Source organism: Gracilinanus agilis, chromosome 3 (genome assembly GCF_016433145.1).
Source record: "Gracilinanus agilis isolate LMUSP501 chromosome 3, AgileGrace, whole genome shotgun sequence".
NCBI lineage: Eukaryota > Metazoa > Chordata > Mammalia > Didelphimorphia > Didelphidae > Gracilinanus > Gracilinanus agilis.
Genome location: NC_058132.1, coordinates 297,928,479 through 297,943,478, shown reverse-complemented (window position 1 = coordinate 297,943,478; position 15,000 = coordinate 297,928,479). Strand labels below are relative to the sequence as shown.

Genomic DNA, 15,000 nt, shown 5'->3' with positions numbered 1-15,000 from the left:
GGGTGGGGGAGGTTTTTGTTCTTAAAGTGATAACTGTAAGTAGATGTGAACTTCTAAGGAGCTATCATGTGAAATAATATAGGGTTGCTGTGCTACTGTATAATGGGGATCCATAATACCAGGAATTTTAATAAGATTTTGTAAAGAATGTCCAGAAAAAAGTGGTGAATTTATTTTCAGACTGAAATAGAAAACAATGTGAATATTTAAGGTCTGCAACTACACTTAATAAACTTCACTAAGAATTTGGGAGTTTGTTTTGAGATGTTGTGGGAATAAAGGTAATTTTGTTGAATCTTTATAATTGGTGCTAATGATGGAAGGTTCTAAAATAGCTAGTGTATCTTGTTATGGTTTAGTACTCGTTGGTACTTCCACAGAATTGAACTTGAAGTGCTATGTATTCACTTTTCACTCTGTAAATGTAACTATACAATGACTTTATTTATTAAAAGGCAGCCAGTTGTAATTTTTACAACACTGTGTGAGCTATTCAGACTCCTTAACCTCACTAATCTTTCCCTGAACAGTTTAACAAGGTAATAAGCTTCATCGACAGCCAGAAGGGTGATAAATGTCGATATTCTTCTTTTCCATCAATGAAAGTCTTTGGAATTAAATGACTTGTATTTTCTTTTTTGCAGATCTTTTCCCTTTCCTTAAATAATACCCACCAGTTAGTCTGCCTGTTCAGTAGGCTCTACCAAAGAATAAGACTTCCTCGGTTTCTAGTAAATGGAAGTTATTACTAAGTCTTCCTCTAAGCAGTGGTAAATGAAACAAGATGTTACTAAAATTTATTTAGATATATAGCATTCCACATGCACAAGGTGATGTATAAAGTTAAGGTGATTGGTTAAGATTTTTTTTAATTGTTGGAACATTATTAAAATGTATTCTCTTTAAACATCTTTTAAAAGAGTGATTTATTTTTAAGTTGTATTTTCCAATCTAGAACAGACTCCATTACCTTGATACACAAGGAAGCTCAAAGAAAGGTCTTATTTCCTCTCTTGGGAAATAGATTTGGTTTAATTAGTATGTAGTTTGGTATTTGAACCTGAGGTACAGTAAACTCTTGTCCCCAATTCTTTAATAGTTAATTTCTTCAGAATTCAAAAAGAGTTATATGATTTCATAATAATAAGTACCCTCCTCACTGTGCAGGATGTAATTCCCTACTCCACACCTTTGTAGATGATATCATAAGTTGGTGTGGCCAATTTTCCAATGATGAGCTTCTGTGATCTTTAAGAGTTGTCTGGTCCTTAGATTTACACACATGCACTTACTTTGGCTTGAGGAAGGGTTGTTGAGGTATAAGCGCCCACTGTTTTAACAAGTAATTAATAAATGTAGCACATTTTGTCTCCAATGAACACAATGTCTTTTGATATAAAAATGTCGCATTTATTTTCGGTTTTATATGAGAATGCATCACCACCCTTTTTGTTTTTGTTTTTGTTTTGTTTTTAACTCTTACCTTCCATCTTGGAATCAATATTGTGTATTGGTTCCAAGGCAGAAGAGTGGTAAGGGCTAGGCAATGGGGGTTAATTGACTTGCCCAAGGTCACACAGCTGGGAAGTGTCTGAGGCTAGATTTGAACCCAGGACCTCCCATCTCTAAGCCTGGCTCTCAATCCCACTGAGCTACCCAGCTGCCTCCGTCATCACCACCCTTTTGAAAAGAGGTTTTATTTATAATAATTTGTGTCTCAATCTCATTGTGAGACTGTGTGTGTGTGTATGTGTGTGTGTGTATATATATACACACACACACATACCCACACCCACACTCCTTGAAATCTTTTAAGTATACTTATAATTATGTTCAGGTTCTTCACTATGTCCCAGAAGATAGATAATTTGAAGTATGTTTGTTTTTTTTAATTAATTATGGTTAAACTGTTAAAGATTGCTTTCATAGACATGCACACTCATTCCTGCCAGAATACCAGGCATAAGAGAAATTCTGGAAATTGGTTTTTGTGGATAAATGTTCAAGAGCTATAAAAAGTTTTAGGCTGTGATGGACCTCAATATTAAAATGATCTGAGGTATAATCACAGAGGTTAATTTATCAAACCCGTACACTAGTCCACTGTATAGCAATCTAAAGAATTGTTTTAAGAAAGCTAAATCATTAAGCCTTTAGTTCAGATAACAAAGACAGGAAACTAGATTAATTTTGTTTTAATATTTCAATTTGAAAAGTAATAGCTGATTACTCAGGAATTGTAATAATTCAAAACTGCGAACATCCACAAATAAAAACTCACTTTGAATAAAAACCTATGTGCTTTTCTAAGTAAGGCTACTAAGTATTCTATTTTATGAAAATGAAGTTTTAGCAGTAAAAGGTTTTTTGTTTTTTTTTAAATGTACATTCCATCTCATGTGATGAGAGTGGAGTATCTAAAAGTTGTTCCTGATATAATGCCATTAAAAGAAATCCTCAGGCTGCAGACAAGCCTGAGACTCATGTTAATGTGTGTTGTGATTAGTCTTTCATCATTAATTTCAGATTAAAAGGTATGTTGACTTCATCCCAACTGTTTACAACATTCATCAGAATTTAACATTTTGGGGTGTAAGCGTCTAAAAAATTAAACTAATAACCACTAGGGATTAAAAAGTTAAACCGATGATAACCACTTTTTCAGCAGTAAAGCTAAAAATAAGCTAAATGTGTGGCAAAACAGGACTGGAGATGTTTTGATGTGGCAGGTGTAAAAAAAAAGTACCCTCAGTTTGGTGTCAGTAGTTGCTAGTAGGGCTTCTGGACCTTAACAGAGGACTTGTGATCATGCTGCCTTACTAATAAAGGAAATGTTACCTTGATTCCTAAATCAAATCAATGATTTATCTCTACTTAAAAACAGTTTATAGATTGGTACCTTTGAAGATCTGTAATCTATTTTGCAGTGTTTTCTGACTTCAGATTTTCTTTAAAGAAAAATATACCTAGAAAATGCAGGCTAATTTAAACATCATTAATAAGATAAAGTTAGGAAGGTGAATATATCCCTCCCAAAAAAATTCCATGACCCTCTATCATGTAAATTGATTTTCATCACTGGATACTTGTTAATGCTGGCACTATAGTATGATGCAGTGAATGCATCAATAGATTTGTAATCAGGGAGATCCAAATTGGATTACTGCCATGTTAGCTTATGACCCAGGATAAATTTTTTGACCCTAGGTTTCCTCATTTCTAAAATAATGGCACCTACCTTGAAGGGTTATAAAAATGAGTAAGATACTTTATATAAAGGACTTTGTAGATCTTAAAAATATAAATGTTAGCTATTGAAAATATTAAAATCAGCTATTGAAATCAACGTATAGTATGTTTTGTTTGTGCTAATGTGTATACCTGTTGTTTTTCCTTTTCTCCCACCCCCATGATGTAAGTTCCATGAAGTTAGCGACTTTGTTTTTATTTACCAGAAATTTTTTTTCCAGCATATAAAACCTAAGATCAAAATTATACAGAAATTAACAGGGATAAATTTGAGCTGAAAATGTGTCTTAGAAATCATGTAGTTCTTTCTACTGAAATTTTTTGCTTACATCTAATGTTAAATCCAGTGGCCATATTTCCAGTCATCCTTAAGCTAAAACTGGCTCATCCTCCTCAAGGTGTATTCTATTCCTTTGGATTCCAAGATGCCATATTGTGCCAATTCTACCTGTTCCTTTCTGCTGGTTCTGAACTCATTCTATTACCAGTCCTTTGTGAAAGTTCTCAGTATTTTGTCACTGGTCCTCAAGTTATGAATGAAATTTCTGTCCTTGGCTTTTAACCAAATAACACCCCTGGCATCTCAAAACTGACAAATCCAAAGCAAAACTAGGCTTCATACATATACCCAGTCCTTAAAACCGACTTTCCTGCCAAGTCCTAGCTTATTTCCCCATTTTTATGAGGGTTCCTGTTCATTCCCATCTAACTATCCTTGCAGACTGTCATCACTTGACTAAACTACCCTGGTTACTTAGGAAGCCTTCTATCTACTACTGCTACTAATTGTCATAAGTTCTTGGAAGGTAGAATCTATATTTTTGTATACTTGGGAGTCTAGATTGTCATTCATCTTATGCACATATGTCACTGTGTACGTGTGGTCACTACTGCTTAAAACCCTTTAGTTCATCCCTACCAATACCTTTATGACTCAAGAACCCCTTTTATCAAAGAAAACCCTACCTTAATGCAGTAAAACATCTTGAATTCATAAAGGAACTGGGTTTTGAATTCAGTTCAGCCACTACTAGCTACGTAATTTAGAGCAAGCAATTTATTTCTATTTGTGTCTTTCCTCCACTAAAATGGCAAGTTTCAATTAGGATAACCTTTGCCATCCTTTTGCAAGGATTTTCTAAGTCTCGTGCTGCTTTACATGTCTTATGTACTTACCATCATTCTGTGTCTTGTAACCTTGGTTAATTTAGGAATTGTCTGCTAAACTTGGCATCTTAACATTTTTACAGCTTTTGCTTTTTTAAATGTTGGCTGAATTGAATCTAATCAACACTCATTACAAATAATGAAATAAACTATCCTGTCCTCTTCTGCCAAATTAAGTTTCCTTTCTGTGACGGCATTAACTCTATAGGAAAGGAGTAAGTTTTTATTTAAATTTTTATAAAAGGATGTTGGGACAGAAAGGGAAAATAGCTAATAACCACACCCAAAAAAAAGTCAAATACCATAGGATCCAGTTATCACTACAAATCTGTGTATACCCACAAAAGCAATAACAAGGAATTCCTCCATTGTGTGTGTGAATTAAGACAGCATGTTTTGAGGGGAAAAAACAATGAGTTGGGGGTTGAAAATTGATTTTTAGCTCTGCTCTTCTATTTTGGACAAGTCACTTCAGCTCATGGGCTTAAAGTTATCTTTTCTAAAAATGAAGGGGCTAACCTGGATGGAATGAGAAGGTGCTTGGTTCAGCAATTGGATAGTATTGGGGGGGGGGAGGGAATACCCCTATTATAAAATGTTTTGCTCTTAAAGCAGTATTCCTCATTTTAGGGATATGGACTAGGACTGCACATCTAAAATCAGAATTTGATTCTTAATTGGCAGTTGAGAGGACTAGTAGCATTTGGGGCCTAAAGTTGATTCTGTACTCCACTTAAGAGTAGGAAGAATGGCAAACCAAATTAAATAGCAAGATATGTCTCAGTAAAAGTGTGAGATACTAGTTTCATTAGTGAGTTACCAGAAACCATGTATTCTAATTTATCCATTATTTGTTTTGGAGGAGGGTTTTTTGTTGTTGGTTTTGTTTTTGCCTCTTTTCCTTGTGAATAAGCATTTAGTCTGGGTTGAGGGAGTTGGTAAAAGTATTTAGGAGCAGGGGACCTAAATACTTCCTTGCTGTGTGACACTGCAAGTCACTTAATCCCAGTTGCCTATCCTTTACCACTCTTCTACCTTGGAACTGATACTTGATATCAATTCTGACAGGTTTTTTTTTCCCCCAGTGGAGACAGCTTGGTGGCTAAATAGGTCAAGAGTTAGGCCCAGAGATAGGTCCTGGATTCAAATATGGCCTGACACTTCCTAGCCGTGTGAACTTGGGCAAGTCACTTAATCCTCTGGGATCACCTAGCGATAACTGCTCTTATGCCTTTGAACCAACGGGAATGATTCTGGGACCAAAGGTTTGGGGGGGAAAAAAGCTTCAGCAATAAGCCCTAGTATTCAATGGTTATTGGGGTCCCATGAAGATCTGCAACTATAAAAAACAACCTAGTATTTGACTCTTTAAGAAATAGGGAGGAGGAGGGGTGAGTTGGGTGGCTCAGTGGATTGATTGAGAGCCAGGCCCAGAGACTGGAAGTCCTGGGTTCAAATCTGCTCAGATATGTCTTAGCTGTGTGACCCTTGGGCAAGTCACTTGACCCCCATTGCCCAGCCCTCATCACTCTTCTGCCTTAGAACCAATATACTGCTGTGTTGATTCTATGACGGAAGTTAAAGGTTGTTTTTTGTTTTGTTTGTTGTTTTTTTAAGAAGCATGGAATGAGCAACAGGGCAGTATCAACCGCTTATGTCAGCGGCTGCTTGAAGAGTTGCGGTGAAAATGCCCCTTCCCACCTGACTCGGCCTATTCCCATTGGGAACCGTTCTGATAACGGCTCAGAATGGAACCCCTAGAACCCCGTTCTGCTCCTAGATCGGCCCTCTGAGCTCTAGAATGGCAGATCTCTCTCCTGGTCCCCGAGAGCAGCCAGTGCCTTCTCTAACACCGCCCATTCTCATCCTCGGGGTTCCTGCAGTGTTTCCTAGTGAAACGGAACAGCGCCCTGTACCCGCAGGCTCTCGCGAGAAGAGGGCGACGAGGTCTTCGCTGGCGGAATACACGGCCTGACCTCCCTTTTTGTAACAGTGTACACTGCTGCTGGAGCTCTGGGGATACCGCGTCTTGGCTTGGCTGGTGACCACAAGGAAAAGCCTTACATATGTGTCCTTTTTACACACACGGTTAATCCAAACACTTCCTGCTGCTGTACGTGGATCCCGGTGTAACGTTTTGTATTGGGCCCGTTCGAATTGTAAGTTCCTGGAAGACGAGACATATTGCCTTATGCAATTTTTTTGTATCCCCTCCACAACATAGTGCCTCGCATATCAGTGTTTGATTTGGTGTAACATCAGATTAGCACCATCGTTTTAGCCCACGGAGATCTTTTGGAATCCTTATTTTGTCCAAAATATTAGCAAATCCACATGTGAGCATTTATACATTTGATAATCTACTTAGCTTTATCATCCATGATCAGCATACGGCCAAAAAAGCACAGAGTGTGATATAAACAATGCTAAGTTTGGAGTCAAGAAACGAGTTTGAATCTTGACTGGTATTTATTTTTTGTGTTTTGGTCAAGTCACTTCTATTTCTGAGCAGCAACATGTCTTCGGGCAATGACTTCCCTTCAGGTTGACTCATTAATTCCTCCTTTGGGGGTACAATTCAACTTGTTTCAAATGTACCCATGGATTTCAAGCTTGTGCACACCCAGATCTTAAAAGACACTGGATGAAATGTCCTGATATAATCCAGGTACTAGATACAATTTTCTCCTTATCTACCAGTCTAGTAATCCTGGCAGAAAAGGAAATGAGATTAGGCATATTCTGATCTATTCTTGATGAATACAAATTCAACCTGTGATCAGTAATTTTCTTTCTAAGAGCATAAAAACTACCCATTTAAGGAAATATATAATTTGACTGAATCAGTCAAAATTACTGAAAAATCTCTCTTACCTTATGGGAACAGCAGGAAGATAAGGAATCAAGATGACATTAATCTTCCTCCATCCTGGAGTATTTTCCAATGTGGTTTAAGAAGGAATGAAGGAAACAAGCATTTATTAAGCTTACTTGACTATGCACCAGGCACTGTGCTACATGCCAGGACTATAAATATAAGCAAGAAGAAAGTTTCTGCCCAAAGAAGCTTCCATCCTAGTAGGAGGACTGAGGCAGGAGTAACTTTGAAGTTTGGAAGCCAATGGAAATATGTTTTGCGTGATAATACATGTATAACCCATGTTGAATTGTTTGTCAACTCCAGGAGGGATAAGGAAGAAGGGAGGGAGACAACATGAATCATATAACTTTGGGAAATTTATGTGGAAATTTGTTATTAAAATAAAATGAAATTTGAAAGCCAGACTCGGCTAGGTTGAAAAAGCCACCAAGTAAGAAGGCCCTAACTCTTGTGAGAGAAATTCCAAGATAAGATAGTGCAGTGTGGAAATCTGGGAACCAAGAACAAGTGTTTCTAGTTTTAAAGGAACTGGACCCCGAGTCAGGGAGGACTGGTTTGAGTCCAACCTCTAATACTTCAGTACTAGATAACTGTGTGTCCACCAGCAGCAGGTTCTTTTCTGTCTGAGCCCCAATGTTCTCATTTTTTAAATGGGTATAGTGATCCCTGTAGTATCTACCATATGGAGGAGATGCAGCTCCGACTCCCATGGGCTCCACTGTATCCTTGAAAACTCAGAGAATTCAAGGAAAGTCACAATTTAGATGGTGAATTTACAGGAAAATATGCAAGAGCATCTCACAAAACTGGAAGATTTGAATTTAAATATTGTGAAATGCCTGGTTCAAATACCCACATCAATGAGATCCCAGCTCCATCGAAGAGTTGGAGTGTGGGACATTTATTGGTTATGTGATTGGCAATGATGGTAGAGCAGATGCTTTCAACATACTCCATCCCATCAGCCTAATAATCTTCAAAGAAAGAAATCTAGGGATGATACCTGCAGTAAAAGATGTAGCAATTAAAGTTTAATCAACAAAATAAGACCATACAGCACATTGTAAAGGTCTCATCAAGTTTATGCTTCAAAACGCAGTTTAGATGGTCCTCTCATAATAATGAATCAGTCTGAAGCCTTTTCCACCTAAATCCTTGTTCCTACCCAGCCATGTAAAAGAAAGGGGAAAACTGGGGAGAAGGAAGCAAGGAAGAAAATAAAGAAGAAAGGGCTTATTAAGTTCCTACTATGTGCCAGACACTGTGCTAAGTGCTTTGCAAATCTCTTTTGATCCTCACAGTCTGGAGGGTTGGGAGGTGACCATTCTACAAGTTAAAGGAAATGAGGCAAAGAGAGGTTAATTGATGTGTCTAAGGTCACACCACTAGTAAGTGTCTGAGACTGGATTTTGAATTCAGGTCTTTTTGACTTCAAGTCTAGCATTGTATCCACTGTGCCACCTAGCTGACTCTAAGTAGTGTTGAAAATAGAAGGATACAGACTTGACTGTGACATAATGAATAAGTATCACTTAGAAAGAAAGAATAGTAAACCTCCAGGGAAAAAGAATTCTACAGATACTCCAGCAATTACAGAACTCCAGAGTGGCAAGAAACTCCACATTGGCCCAAAGAAATAGAACTCAAATAAATTCACATAGAACTTTAAAAAAAAAAAAACAAAAAAAAAAACCTAGTATATAAATTAGATCAGAAATGATGCCTGCTGCTGAATCTGGATCTGGGAAAACAGACTAGGACTGTTGGCTAATGAAAACCAGTTTGTTATGGCTCCAGGCCCCCAGTATTCAAGTATGTCAAAACTCATAACCCCAGAGTTAATACCCAGAAACTGGGCATTAATCCTTCTCAGTCTCTTGCTGGAATGGTACCATAAGAATTAAATCTACTTCATCCTACTTCCCTGCTCCAAATTCTTTTTATTAGAAAAATTAGGACTTATTCCAACTTTATTGGTCCCATAAATATTAGGGTAGTCTCCTGTAACAAACTAGATAAGATATGGTCTTCTTACACTCCCATTGGTATCATACTGGCTATTTGATTTATTTATGTGTTTGAGGGGTTCAAGATCTCTGCCCAAAATATGGATACCCTCCCAAATCACTCCTGGGTGCTGCGCACTGTGGCACGTGGCCACCCAGTGTTCCTGCTAGTGGCTATTCTCCTCCTCTTCTCATGAGTAACAATAAAGTTTGGTAAAGCTATCTCTGGGCGCAGACATTCTTCATCCTGAAATCCCCATGCACTACAAAGATCCTGAGCAAGAAACAATGACTGGAGAGAGCTTAGTCAAGTCAAACTAGCTTTGCATCTAATGGTAGATGCAGAAATTCTGTGTGATCATAGCCATGATTTGCTTCTGGCCTCAAGCCTGTGCGGGCATGTGGATATGGCAGGTAAGACATTGCCCCTGGCGGTAATTTGGTGCAAATTTGCAATTTCCATTCTTATAGTGGCATTGATTTAAATCATTTTTTTTTTAATTTGCCTCCAAAGGAATTTGCCCAATATCATTTCTACTTCCATTCCTATGGAGCTTCACCCAAATGCTTTCTATCATGCGTTTCTACTCTCTGGTTCCTGGATTTCCTTGTTTTCTCTTTTTATTCATCAATATTTCAATGCTGTCCTTTTAGTGTATCTCTTCCATTTGTAACGCCCTTTATCCTGCCCTCCCCCCATTGCCTAAAAGCCAGGTATGTTCCATTTTTTTATCCCTTTCCCAGCGTTCTCCAGGACCCTTAAAGGGAATTGTTGGGGTGTCCGGATCCTCTGCCCGCGGCTCCAGGCCCCATCAATGACGTTCTCCCAACTGAAGGAACGAGTGCCCAGTTCGAGCTCCTTTTAACTACAATAGCTCTGGCAAAGAAATCTCGACTCCAAAGGTATAGTCACAAATACGAATACTTGAGCTTAATCCGCAGACCCCACGCTCTACCACTTCAGGCTCTGGGGAAGGGAAACGGATTACGTTCATATCGAGACCCAGTTCCTATAGGGAAAAGCCATAGTTAAAACTCCCCTTGGGATCAAGCCTCTGCTTCTCTGGCTTCCCTCCGAGACTGGCTGGCTAGAACGATCTCCGTGCAGCCCGGTCTTCCTGCTCACCCTGGCTCAAATTCCAGAGGGAAAATGGGAAATCGTTGGCTAGCACCTGAAACCAAGAGGAACGAAAGAAAAGAAGGGAATAGAAACTTAGATGCCACCAGCCGCGGGACCTAAAAAGGAGAGGAAAAGAGCATCTCCCCGCCTTCCCTGTTCAATTCATGGTGCCCCCACAGCACTGCTGGCGAACCGTGGCTTTCACCCTCTAAATGCAGCAGGGAAGAGAGAAACTGGCCCGGTCGAGTCTGGCAGTTTCTTTCTTTTTTTTTTTTTTAATTCTTTTTTTCTTTTTAAAATAAAACCCTTACCTTCCATCTTGGAGTCAATACTGTGTATTGGCTCCAAGGAAAAAGAGTGGTAAGGGTAGGCAATGGGGGTTAAGTGACTTGCCCAGGGTCACACAGCTGGGAAGTGTCTGAGGTCAAATTTGAACCTAGGACCTTCCATCTCTAGGCCTGGCTCTCAATCCACTGAACTACCCAGCTGCCCCCTCTGACAGTTTCTAAAGACCAGTTTGTTCCATGTTACAGGTGATGCGGCCATGCTCCAACACCCCAATAAAGAATAGGGAGACCAAAGGAAAATGAAGAAATATAGGAGCTCCAAACTGAAGAAATTAAAATCCAGAATTGACAGGGAAGATAAATAATGAAGAGAATTAGAGAAAGACATCCTTTTTAGAAAAAGGTACAGAACGTGAAATTTTAAAAGTAACAACCAAAACAAGCTGACAGGATGAAAGGACAGAAGATTCTGCTTGGTGGCATAAAGCAATGGAAAAATATTGTCAAATATAAAATACCTAAACTAACCGAGTTATAGATACAAATTTAAAAATTCTATATTCTAATATAGTTACATATATTTTTATATTATTGTGTTATATGTTATATTATATCATGTATTAAACATAGATTTATAACTTTATATATTTAAAACATATTATTATATATTATAGTTAAAATAGATCATTATATGATATACATAATCCAATATTTTATATAATTATAATATACATAATCTAATATTTTATATAATTATAATATGTTTTAATACTATATTTAAATCTTCTAATTTCAAAAGAAGAAATGGCTGAAAAGGAACTATTTTTTAAAAAACCAACTCTTGTTCCTGATGGATTGCCTGATGTATTCTGTCAAACTTTTTAAAAATCCTTACCTTCTATCTTAGAATTAATACTGTGTTTTCTTTCCAAGGCCCAAGAGAAATAAGGGCTAAACAATGGGGAATAAATGACTTGCACAGAGTCATACAACTAGGAAGTGGCTGAGGTCAGATTTGAACCCAGGACCTCCCATCTCTAGACTTCTCTCTTAATTCATTGAAGCACCCAGCTGCCCCTCTATCAAACTTTTGAAAAACATTTAATACCAATGTTACATGAGTTATCCTCAAAAATGAAAGAGCACATTATGAGACAAATGCATGCCTAATCCCTAAACTAGGTAAAGATAAAGAATAGAGGAACTATAGACTGGTATAATTAATGAATATAGATTGAAAATTTTAAAATAAAATCCAATATACTGTATAGTCAGAAATATCTTGAATCCCTAAAACTACATTAGCCAAACTTCCTTTCTGTATTACCTAGAATGCTTTTCCTTTTGTTTATGTTTGAGTGGTCATGTTTATATGAGTTCTGAGGCTCCGCCTCATTCTTCCTCTTTTTCTCTGGCAAGCAGGCTGAATAGCTAGGTCTCTTTTGTTAGTTTATTATTAATAAAACTTTATAAAATCATAATATTTAGTTATTAGATATTAATTTAAAAATCCACAATACCCAAGTTGGATTTATACAAGGGATACAAACATGGTTCAAAATTAGGAAAATTAGCCATGCAATTAATCATATTAAAAACAAAAACGTCCCCAAACCACATAATTATCTCAGAAGTTGCAGAAAAAGCTTTTGTCAAAGCACAGCACTTCTGTTGTCCACGGTCTGAAAGCTATGTCGTATTGGTTAAAAAATAGGGGTAGATAAATGGAGCAGACTAGACAAGGGACGCACATACAAAGGCATAGCTCACAACCTGAAAAAAGATGGCAGAGTGGAATTAACCATGTACCCCTCAGTAAGTCACTCAGCCCCTCTCAGGCTCCATCTGCTAATATCAAAAAATGTATGACAAAACTAGTGGAAATGCGCATCGGCCATGGGTGGGGGGAGTGCGGGGGGGGGGGTGTGTGAAGGGAATAGGAGGAGCATGAATCAGGTAACCATGTTAAAAATGTATATTAATAAATGTTTAAAAAATGTAATAATATTATTCCCGATTCTAAATCAATTAATTAAATAAAAAGTTTCAAAGTCCAAAAATTTTTTTTAATTTAAAAAAATTTTTTTAATTATATTATTACTGACTTCAAGAAGTTTTGAGGATCAAATGGTATAGTATATGCAAAATACTTTGCAATCCTTTAAGTTTTACATATATAATGCTAGCTACCATTCTTTTTTATTCATTTTAGGAAAAGATCTTTGTGAATTTCTATGGCCAAGAAAAACTCATTCCCTGATAATCAACTTTGTAATGACCCACTCCTCTGCATATAGCTAAGTTTGTCCATGGACGAAAGATGGAGACTGTTGAATGAGATAATATTTATAAAGAGCTTGCTTGGGAGAGCGCCTGGCACTCTATTCTCTTCCAGTATTCCCTTCTTCTTCCAGTGACCAGGTCTGTATTTGAACTCTTTACAGCTTGGTAGGATTGGCCAGTGCTGCTCACAGGGTCCCCCCCACCCCCCTGCCCCCAACCCTTGCCACGATGAAGCTTTAAAGAAAGACAAGAGTTGAAATGATATTTCTAGACCAATATATCAAGGATTTGTGATTTGTCTTGGCACAGGGTCAACACAAGCCAAAACTCAACTATTATTTAGTAGGTAAACTTCAGGGAGTTGTCTTGAGCTCAGGACTTGTACATGGTCACACAGCTAGGAAGTGTCATAGGCAGGATTTGAACCCAAGTTTTCCTGACTGGGTCTAGCACTCTCTCCACAATTAATTTTCAAGATATTCCTGGTAGTTAAGAAACCCTCTTCTCACCCAAGTCACTTAAAGTAGATCCCTGAGGCAAGTCTGTAGTTTACCTACTCATGTGTTATGTGAAAGTATACTTAATTAAGAACCTCCTATTTGATATTTTTTGTTCAGTAGGAAAAAAACTATCCAACCCTTACCAATCTTCCACCTATAAGTCAATACACAGAAGTTAAGGGTTTAAAATTAAAAAGAAAGAAAGAAAGAAAGTCTTTGCAATATAAGGATTGCTATGAAATCACAAAACTGAATATAGGTCTTGTTTTAGGCCTGGAATAGAGTTCCCAGAAACCACACATTAAGCAACCATCTTCTGTTCTCCAGTTTGATAATTCAAAATTTTGTTTTAAATTTTGGAATGTAAATATGTAAATGAAGTCTATGATCTATAGATATTCAGAAGGATTTGAAGCATACATTGGGAAAAATAAGAATCTAGAGCTTTTGAATTATTTTTCAAATTTTGCTTTATAAGATGACTTTAAGAAGAGAATGTAATATTTCTACATTCTTGTGCTCTTAGGGCATAAATACTTGAACTGGATGATCACATTGAACATCTAACAAGTTTATTTGAATGTTTAGGTTCATAAGTTATTCATGTCCTTGAATTAAAATGATTCATATGTCTGCAAAAAAAAAAAAAACTATCCAGTGATAGGTCATTTTAACTCTATGTCCTTTTTTTCCCCTTTGTCTGCCTCTGTCCTCCTTAATTCCCACCAGTCATAAAGATTCTTACCATTCCTCTGCCCAGGACCCATCAGCTCTGGGATGATTACTTGCTCTACTCTACTAGCTTACACCAAATGTGGAGAGTCCAAGAGATATTCCTGGAGACAGGAACTCCTGGGTTCAAATTTGTTCTCAGACATTTCCTAGTTGTGTGACCTTGGGGAAGTCACTTAACCCTCATGGCCTAGTCCTTACTGCTCTTCTGACTTGGAACTGACACTTAGTACTGATTCTAAGAAAGTAGGTAAAGGTTTAAAAATTTTTTTTTAAACAAATTATTTTGGGGAGTAAGCTATAGTTTGGCCTGATGAGCATGACTTCAATGACTAGCTCTCTGCAGATCAAGAAATCCTCTCACTCAGCCATGCCTGGTCTCCATCAGTAAAACCATGGGGAGGCAGTAATCCTGATTCATTCATCCCTAACACTTCTCACTTCAATTCCTTTTGAAATATCCTTTATTTTCCTTTTCAAGTACAAAATAAAGAAGTATCTTTCTCCTCTGCATAACATGTAAATAAAAACTTCATCAGTTAGCTTGCGATTTTTACAAGAAAACTAATAGAACAGGAGCAGAGTGAGTTTAAATTGTAACATGAGGGATTCGAACTATACTTTAGATTTTCCAAACTATGAGCAGTGGAAACACTGGAATAGGTTTTCTTTTCTTTCCTTTTTCTTTTTCTTTTTCTTTCTTTCTTTCTTTCTTTCTTTCTTTCTTTCTTTCTTTCTTTCTTTCTTTCTTTCTTTCTTTCTTTCTTTCTTTCTT

The 15,000-nt window shown here is 37.3% G+C and overlaps 2 protein-coding genes across 2 annotated transcripts in view; one reads left to right on the top strand and one right to left on the bottom strand.

The window, feature by feature from the left end:
- Positions 1 to 245, top strand: part of CCNT2 (cyclin T2) — a gene marked incomplete at its 5' end in the record, with an annotated part of 45,951 nt that extends 45,706 nt beyond the window's left edge. The window contains one exon of the mRNA XM_044669134.1: positions 1 to 245. This exon is cut by the window's left edge and continues 3,504 nt beyond it.
- A 5,947-nt stretch (positions 246 to 6,192) lies between these two features.
- Positions 6,193 to 15,000, bottom strand: part of MAP3K19 (mitogen-activated protein kinase kinase kinase 19) — an 81,082-nt gene continuing 72,274 nt past the window's right edge. The window contains exons 12-13 of the mRNA XM_044669133.1: positions 10,430 to 10,475; positions 6,193 to 6,583 (exon numbers count right to left, since the gene is read on the bottom strand). Of these exons, the coding sequence (XP_044525068.1) occupies positions 6,193 to 6,583; positions 10,430 to 10,475 (437 nt within the window). The remainder of the gene's footprint in view (positions 6,584 to 10,429; positions 10,476 to 15,000) is intronic.